The 9,420-nt window shown below is 44.9% G+C and overlaps 1 protein-coding gene across 1 annotated transcript in view; it reads left to right on the forward strand.

The window, feature by feature from the left end:
* TGFBI (transforming growth factor, beta-induced, 68kDa) overlaps positions 1-5,845 on the forward strand; it is a 17,279-nt gene extending 11,434 nt beyond the window's left edge. The window contains exons 8-17 of the mRNA XM_009694571.1: positions 14-182; positions 328-465; positions 710-855; positions 1,022-1,158; positions 1,684-1,814; positions 3,756-3,880; positions 4,834-4,936; positions 5,134-5,213; positions 5,596-5,620; positions 5,790-5,845. Coding sequence (XP_009692873.1) covers positions 14-182; positions 328-465; positions 710-855; positions 1,022-1,158; positions 1,684-1,814; positions 3,756-3,880; positions 4,834-4,936; positions 5,134-5,213; positions 5,596-5,620; positions 5,790-5,845 — 1,110 coding nt within the window. The remainder of the gene's footprint in view (positions 1-13; positions 183-327; positions 466-709; positions 856-1,021; positions 1,159-1,683; positions 1,815-3,755; positions 3,881-4,833; positions 4,937-5,133; positions 5,214-5,595; positions 5,621-5,789) is intronic.
* The last annotated feature ends 3,575 nt before the right edge of the window (positions 5,846-9,420 follow it).

The raw sequence follows: 9,420 nt of genomic DNA on the forward strand, positions 1-9,420 counted from the left end.
CATGGGTGCTGAGGCCATCATCGCTGGCCTGACGATGGAGACCCTGGAAGGAACCACCTTGGATGTGGGCTGCAGTGGGGAAGAGCTGACCCTCAATGGGAAGCCCATCATTGCCAACAAGGATGTCCTGGCAACCAACGGCGTCATACATTTTGTTAATGAGCTGCTGATCCCAGACTCAGGTGCTGGTGTCTCTTTGCATCTTTCTTTCTGTTGCCTTTCTTTTGTCTATTTTGCCAAGGAAATACTGGATTTAGAGGGTGTAGATATTTTGTAGTGATGGATTGCCTTTAACGCAAGGTTACTATGTGTTGCTTTTCTTTTCAGCTAAGACTCTGTTTGAGTTGGCACAGGAATCTGAAGTTTCCAAGTCTATGGACTTTTTCAGACAAGCTGGTCTCAGTTCTCATCTAACTGGCAGTGAGAGAGTGACCCTCCTTGCCCCAGTGAATGATGTGTTCAAAGGTAAACCAGGGAGTAAATCCCCTTCTTCCATCAGTTTGGGCCACAGATCTCCTTCAAACAGTCTTCAGCCAAGTTTCAGTGCACAAGTATGCAGATTCTCTCTCAAATGCCTCAGCTATAGGCAGCGGCATCTAGCTTTACAATTAAAAACTGGTGTGGGTAATACTCTGTATTTGGACTTTTTTTAGTGTCTCAGTGGTCATTTTAAGTGAATCACTGGTTCTTTCCATACTTTTTGCTGCAGATGGACTCCCTGTTGTCGACAGCAACATGAAAAAGTTGCTTCTGAACCACATTGTTAGAGACCAGCTCTCCTCTAAATATCTTTACCATGGACAGAAACTACAGACTCTGGGTGACAAGGAACTGCGAGTTTTTGTGTACCGCAATGTAAGTTCTTGCAGTGTGCAGTGCTCTATATGGCTGAATGATGCTTGATGTCTGTAATGTTATGGCTATCATGTGAAAAGTGTAATTGAGCACTGTAGAAAGTATAAAAATCTCTCTTTTGAAGCATATGCTAATAAAATCTTTTTTTCTGCCATTTTCTTTGCAGAACCTTTGCATTGAAAATGCCTGCATTGCTGCCCATGACAAGAGAGGAAGGTTTGGGACGCTGTTTAGCATGGACAAAATGTTGACTCCACCGTCTGGCTCAGTGATGGATGTTCTCAAGGCAGACCATCGCTTCAGGTGACCTTTCTGCTCTTCCTAAGTGCTAGTTAGGAGCAGAAAAGCTGCCAAAGCAGCTTCTATTTATTATGGGTCATAGTCATTGCTTTATATACCTTTTTTAACACAAAAAGAGTATCCAAACCCATGGTCTCATCCCTAAATTATAGGGAGTGAGACTTCAAATAACCCTTCAATGAACTGTGAGCCAAGGGTATGTGGTCCCCCTTAATGCAGCAAGAAGCTGGCTCCAAAGCCATCTCTGCCCATCAGAGCCACTGTGGCCAGACCTCTCTGTCTCCTCACCACCATTTGGTCCCCAAGGAGTCAGCATTCTCAGGTTGCTTTGCCATTTCTCGTATGTTCTGGTTGGACCTCACAGGCTCATTTCCTACCTAATCCACTTTTTGGTTAATTGATTTGCTGGATCCCAGCAGGATTTTGCAATTGTAACTTCCCGGCTCTCTTTTGAACCCAACATGCAATTGCTCAAAGACCAACAAAAGTAGTTTATAATGAAGCATTTTATGTATATTTGTTTTGCAGTACGTTGGTGGCTGCAATCCAGTCTGCAGGTCTAACGGAGAACTTGAACAGGCCAGGTACCTTCACGGTGTTTGCTCCAACAAATGAAGCTTTCCGAGCCATGCCCCAAGGGGAACTGAACAAACTAATGGGTGAGCATTTTTAGAGCATTTAGGTGAACAGCTGCTGTGTTATTGGTATGATACAGGGAGGAACGGCTAAGTTTCTCTGCCGTATCTCAGTCTTTGACCCTGTCTGTTGGAAGCATGGGCTTCCTCCAGAACTGATTTGGATAAGCCCTATCCAGCAGAAAGCTGAGGATGCACAGAGTGGCACTGAACTCTCACACAAAGGGTGGGCGTGGGTTTATACTTCCCTCGTGCTTGGAAGACGTGTTTGTAGTGTGTGCTACAAACTTCCTAGGACTGTAATTTGGCTGTGCTGGCTGGTGTAAGCAAGATAACTCTAAGGTGTTTCTAGAGGAACCGATGAGGTCTCTGCCTTTCTCAGGGATGAAAGAAGTGAGAATGGGGCTGACAACCGCATAGCATCAGGGTGTCTAAAGTAGGCTTGGCAAATAGAAAACATGGTCCGCGTTCAGCCTCAAGTGACACTGAATGAAATTTAAGTAGTAAAAGGATGGAGCTGTTGCTCCACCTACGTGTACATGGACAAAGCAGGAAGTCCTGTCTGATCCTGAGAAGACAACAAATATTCCCGTCTAGCGCAGATGAAGACCAATATCCTGAAAAGCATAAGTGTGCAGGCTGGGTGTGGAAAAAAGCATGGGAATGTTAAATAATGCTCTTCTGAATAAGCAGCACAATCTTTTATTTTGTTCATGTTGAAAACCGTCTGTGGTTGGAAACAATGTCAGGTATTTCAGTGTAATGTCTTCTTGTCTTTAAAGCCCAACCAAACATTGACATCATAATTTGGGAAGCATCTGCCCATGGTAGCTGGTTATCCTTTTAAGTGCAGGGATGAGGAACTGGTAATATCAGACTGCACATCCAGTCTAGTGCTTAATATATAAATATTTCAGAACTGTTTTGCAGCTATTGTAAACGGCTGCAGGAGTGACGTATCCCAGATGCGGACACTTCAGATGTTGCTCTTTTTTCGCGCAAATATTTAGCTTATGCTCCTGACAAAGAAGTGAATCACGCTGGTGAGGACATGCAGTGTGAACTGCGGCCACCCTAGAAAAACTGTAATGGAAAAAAAACTCACAGGGTATTCAGATAGGAGCATTACAAGTAAAAGTCCCCCTTGCAGAAGGAGCTGCTCTGGTTTTGTAGATGGAGGCTATGTTTTGCGCTAGCTGTTCCCCATGGCTTGTGTGTGGGTTTTGTCAGTGACGCTGTGTCCTCTAAAGCAGAAGATGGAGGAGGGCTGCTGGCCCGTGCTGTACCTGTCACTGCCTCTTCTGGAAAACAGACGGCAAAGGCGAAGCATCTTACCTTCCTAAAATCTGTTTCAAAGCACGGCTAGATGAGTAGGGACTCAGTGGGGTGGGGATCCGGCCAGCAATCTGTGCGCCATGAATGCCATTCCTCCTGCACTTTTCCCCTTCCTACCCAGGAATCCTGCAGCTTCAGCCATGAAGATTATTGCCAAGTGACACTGGCGTTGGCGAAAGTATTGACATTTGCAAATACCAGAATGCTCTATCTGCTTCCTTATTTCACATAGGTCATTTTTTCCCCCCTCCAGACTTCCTTGGGAAGTGAAAGTAGCAACAGAAGCAGGTTCATGCTGTGCGCAGTGAGAGAATGAGGGAGTGAAAAAGCAAGAGATAGAGATTTCATGTATAGGGCAGGTTTGGTACGTACCAAGGTGGACCATTGGGAGAGTGTCCTTCTGGACTTGCTGGGATCCTGACCTGCCCAGGCAGGAATGGCCATAATGTCCTAACCGGCTCCAACCAAGGTCCTTCAGCCTGGTCTTTTCAATTTGACATTGTTTCCTTGTACTTTCAGGAAATTATGGTGTTTTCCATGTAATTTCATTCCAGCACATGAAATATGGGAAGCAAGCACTGATGCCATTTTCTTTCATTCTTACATTCCGTAAATGTTTTCGTCGGCCAGGTAATGCCAAGGAGCTTGCCAACATCCTCAAGTTCCATGTGGCTGATGAGATCCTGGTGAGCGGCGCAGTCAATGCCCTGGTGAGGCTGAAGTCCCTGCAGGGAGATAAACTGGAAGTCAGCATGGTGAGTCACCTCGGATGGGGTATCGTGGTCGGCAGGGCTGTGGTCTGTCTTTAGCTGTCCATGTCGAAGACCAAAGCATGCCTGTGCTCATTTGGATGGTGTGGGAACCTCTTCTAAATGTGTGCACAGACCCACCAAACTGCGTTTTCTGGGCTGTAGCAGAGGGACTGTTGCCATGTGTTCAGTTCAACAAGCTGGCAGTCTTGAAATGTGGTTTGCTTCAGCTTTCTCCCCAGAAGACCAATTGTAAATGATTTCCAGGAGCTGTTATAAATTTAACCCTGAGTCATGAGGGAAAAAGCATAAATAAATTAAACAAATAGCTTTTTCAGCTAACACGTCTTTTTTAGTGTAACGAAAATGATCTCTGCATGGGCTCCCTTAACGCAGCAGGACTGACTTAGATGTATAATTTCATTTCACAAATTCTGTACTACATTAAGATAATGTAGGATCCTCTATTGAGGAAAAAAAAAATATTTCAAAAAATAGATAACCATGACGCACTCTGTGCATAAGGAAGAAAATGCAGGACAAAAATGGAAAGGCCGCTGTTTCTAAGAGCATTGAGTTGGCCAACTAGACTCTTCCCATGTCCAGCGCTGGTCTGCCCTCTCCCGATGCCATCTCTTCAGCCATCCCTCTTGGCCTGAGCAGCAGTGCCTGGTGCCATCAGGGAGCCGGTGATGTGCTCTGCTGCCGCGGGACGGTGTTCCCAGCCAGCGCACTGAGAAAGTCCGTGCTCCAAAGCCTGCCGGCCTCGCCAGGACAAACTGCTCAGGCTATAATTAGTTTTTATATTCTCCTTAATTGGTAAGAGGAATGAAAACGCCTACAGCCATCCACTAAATGAATGAATGCAAAGTGAGGGCTTTTTTAATAAAATTGGAAACCACTGATGACAAAAGTTTCTCGTTTTCTACTTTTTTAATTTTTTTTCTTTCCCTGAACAGAAAAACAATGTAATACATATCAACAAAGAGCCTGTTGCTGAAAGTGATATCATGGCCACGAATGGTGTGATTTATGCCGTGAACTCCGTCTTACAGCCGCAGGGTAGGTCCACGGTTAGAAATACCTAAAGCTACACCATTGCAGCAGAGCTGCTTTGGGAGGGAGTGGTAACACATGGCGATTGCTTCAGTTTATTGAGGAGGATTAGTCTGGTATGGGATTTTCAACACAAAATAATGGCAAGAAGCAGCCTGTGTGCTTTGAAGAGGATTTCAGTGCTATCTCTGTCCCACCCTTAGCTTCAAGGCCGCAAGAAAGAGGTGACGAGCCTGCAGATCCCGCGTTAGAAATCTTCAAACAGGCATCTGCGTTATCGAAGGTAAAAGAAAAAAAATCTCTCACTGTGGAACTACTGAAATTCCATTTTGGTAATAATGATTGGAAGATAATGTCACATTCAGACTTTCAGACTTTGACTTCCAAAGAGAGTGAGTGTATGTGTTTCATGAAATAACCAATCCTCTCTTCTTGCATGATTTAATTATATAAGAAATAACACATTTTGCAACATGAAGCCTGCAGTTTGCAGCACACTGTGAAAGTAACCTTGGCATGGTACTGTATATATCAGCTTCCAATAATGAAGTCATTCATCCATGGTTTTTGGAGACTAGGGATCAATATATTGACATGCAAACTGTTCTTACAGCTGTTGGAGATTTGTTGTATTTATGCAAACCTTATATATTCTTTCCCTGCAGGTTTCTCAGAGGAATCCTCGACTAGGTAAAACAACTTCTCTAGCTTGTTTCTAATTGCCATCCTATGTCCCTGTCCCTTAAAGAGAGGTTTATTCTGTTGTCTTGCTCCAAGCAAGAGGTAGCATAACGAGGAGGGGAGGGGACAGGGAGATGCTGTGTGTCTGTCCCACCAAACTCGGTCTTCTCCTTGGCAGCACCTGTCTACTCCCGGTTACTAGCAAGGATGAAGGAGAACTCGGGTGGATTCTGAGCCGTGTCGTGAACAACCGCAGTCAGCACCTCCATCCCATCCGCTCCGGCTGACAGCTAAAGAGAAGGACAGAATCATCTTTAAAAACCAAATATCACCCTTAAATTTATTTTTGTTTCCAATGAAATGGATAGGAAAAATGAAAAGCCATATATATATGTATATATTTTAAGACCATTTTTATTTGGTTTTGACCTTAAAGTTCCCAGACTGAGGATAGGTTTTGGGTTTCTTTTTTTAAAAAAAGTAGTCACTAATTTGCAATTTTTAACATACCCAGTTTTGGGCTTTATACATACATACAAGGGCAGGTGCTTAATTCCGCCCTGGTTCAGGAGCTCAGAGAGATGCTTAGAGCTCACCTTGGTGCTGTCTCACTGGGGAGACCAAAAGGGGCTGAACTAAAGCCCCTTGCCAGGCTCCCAGAGGTACCTGCTGGCACTGCAAATGCCAGGCTCCCGACCTGGGAAGCCAGGTGTGATCTCACTGAAAACCCTCTCCAAACCAGTGCCAGAATTGGGAAATTTTGGCCAGAATGACTTGGCAGGAATTGTGTACGTTCAGCTTTCTGAGCAAATACATCCCCCGGGGCCAACTGTATGGCTGGGCGAACAGTAATTGCTTTGGAGGAAGTAAATTTGTTGAAATAATTAACCATTACCCAAGCAAATTTTTTTTAGTTGTGTTTTTTTTTTTTTTAAACAAGCACATGTTTCCTTCTTCCCTTGTCTTTTAAAAGTCTTCCTTGAAATTCCGAATTGAAGGCTTTTAACAAAAGCCTTTCTATGAGGAAACTGCATAATTATAAGCTATGGTTTGAACTGTTCTCTTTTTTTTTTTTATTGGGTTTTGTTTATGCCTATGGGTTTTAACTGTGCTGCGTTTTGTTCACGAGAATGAAATGGGAGTTCTGCCTGGCTGAAGCCTTCCAGTAAATGATTCATTTTTAATAAAGGTTGTTTTTTAATAAAAATTTAAAATAAAATCAAAAATATAAATATGAAAAGTGATGATAATGCTTGTTTCTTTTTTTATTTGGTTTGAATTTTCTGATGGAACAATTTGACCACCTAAGTATTGGGAAGAATGGGGTCAGATTTGGCTGGATCAGTATTAACAGGTCTAATAGTTACTAGAGTGAAATGGCAAAGCATTTCTCCTCTCTGCTCCTGGCCTGTCATCATTTTTCAGCGGTACTTTCGTGAGCAGTCCCTGTCACGCACTTCAAGGAGCACAGGGCAGCCGTGCGCATCCCTGCCGCTGGATGCTTAGCCACCCTTGCCAACACCTGGAGCTCAGCACTCCATGCCACGATGCAGACAGCACTTGGTCACCCCTTCAGGGCTTTATAGACCCTCCCCAGCCAGTTGTTACCTTGGTGAAACCCAGGATTATGAAGAAAAAAAAAAAAAGAAAAAGGATATCCAGTGCAGAATACAAAAACTCCAGATTGTTTTGGTCGCTCTGGCTGAGAAACATGCTGGTAGTTTTTCTTCTATTAAAAACCCAAATTGAAATCCCATATGCTGTGAGCCATCTGCCTAACTCAAATGTGTGAAAATAATCAGGCTCTTCTTTTATTTCCTTTTCCCAGCCTCCCATCTCATCTTTTTATTTTTCCAGCATGATGCAGTCCTGTTATTTAAGGGTGGAGTGGTGATGGGGAACCCTTTGAGCCATCTATTCCCAGGAGCCCAAGGAAGAAGAGTTGTATCAGGGGACTGGCTCCTGGGGGCAGCTCAGCTTTTTGTAATTGGAATAATTAATTACCAACTCCTATAAAAGCCTGAGAGGGAGGGAAAGCTACCTTGTATCTTGCTTAGTAGTAGCATGTGTGATTGCAAGGGTAGCCTTGCCTTTTTTTTTGTTTGTGTTTGGTTGTTTTTGGTTTTTTTCTTCCCTCCACTCCTTGATGCTTCATAACTAAGTGATATAAGTCCTTCACAACTTGGGAAGGTGGAAAGTAGATCTGATCCTCATTGAGGTGAGTGCCTTTTGCTTGTATCTTCTTGGTGTCTGGCCTGGTGACTACTTAAGTGTTTCTTTGCAAAATGAAACCACTTGAGTAGATGGGAGTAGGGGAAACTTTGCTTAGATGTGCTTAGTAACTACAAGACATCCCATCTGCTGAGACAGCAGTTTTCATCTCCTGGGAATACAGTCCTGGCTTTCCACTGTGTGGTTTATGGGCAGGTGTTGGGACTGGTGGTGATGCAGCGATCATCTCCTTTGTGTTTTGCACATGGCTTGACTTTGCTAGGCTTGCTTTGAGCGAGACACCAGGTTTATGAGTCCCAGCAGAGTTTACAGTAGATACAGGTGTGTTATCCTTTCAATCCAATTCCCTTTTTGCTCTTTCCCATTGCTTATCCTCTGTGGCCCTTGGGCAGTGCTCCCTCCCTTGCTTCTCCTGCCCCATCCTCTGAGCTGCTGTGGAGTGCCAGCAGTAGCTCCCCACAGTGCTGCAGATGCAGGGCTGGTGTCCCCTGTTGTGTTGCCTCTATAATTTCCTTGGGATCCTACATTCCGGAAAGCCATCCCAGGGTGCCTTCCCATGGGCTTTCTGCTTGGAAGCCCCCCAGGGCTTTGGTGTCTCCAGATGATAGTTGGAAACTCTTGAGATGACTTAATTCCCTCCCTTTCCCTGCTCCGAGTTGTTTTCTCAACCCACTGTGCTCAGGGAGGGCTACCCAGATGGCTTAGATCAATGGCAGGGCTTGAGCTGCTTTAGTTGATCAGCAGGGACTGCATCACTTGCTTTGATTCAGTGATGCTTTGGGGATGTTTTCCCCCATGGATGCTCAGCCCTGTACCTTAACCTTGCAAAGTAAGGGCGGGTGCTGGTAGTCATCCTGCCAAGGGGAGCGAGATGTTATTGCTTCAGCTTTCAAGGGGTGCAAAGGGAGGAAGCTAGAGGAGAGCAGCTGAAAGATGGGGAAATGAGGAGTGCTGAGATGATGGGAATATAAAACTTATCTGTCACTTTCTAAAAAAATATTAAAAAAAAATTTTTTTAATGTGACAAAAGGTGGAAGTGAAAGGAAGAAGGAAGTTTCTGGTGCTGATGAGAAACATAACTCCCCTGGGGAAGTGCTGGCAGAGGGCTCCCATGAGCCCAGCTGGGTGTGGGAATCTGAGGGCTGTCCGAGCCAAGGGCTGTGGTGGGATGGAGGAGCTGGGGTTCTCCTGTGTACTCATCCCATCCCACTCAGCACCTCCAGGAGTCTCCAGACAGCAACACTCCGGGGCGGGGGAAGAAGTAGAGCCTGATTAAGGTGCTGCTCGGCGAGGATCCGGGCTGCTGCGGCATCCCTGGGATGAGCAGCGTTTAGGATTAGCCTTCTTGTGGCAAACGCCACTGGGGTATTCAGCACATAACCATGTTGCACCAGTGGTTTTTGTTTTCTCATGTTGTCAGAGTATTTCCACCTGAAACCCAGAGCATGGGGATGCATGCTACTGTGAGCTCGAACTGGGGCTGTCCTCTGCAGGAACTCCCTTCAGGGCTGGGGGAAGAAAAGAGCTGAACTGAGAGCAAATAAGAGCCTTTTGGAGAAGAATCTTGCTTTTTTTTT

This window comes from Cariama cristata, unplaced genomic scaffold, assembly GCF_000690535.1.
Source record: "Cariama cristata isolate BGI_N322 unplaced genomic scaffold, ASM69053v1 scaffold6962, whole genome shotgun sequence".
NCBI classification, from domain to species: Eukaryota; Metazoa; Chordata; class Aves; order Cariamiformes; family Cariamidae; genus Cariama; species Cariama cristata.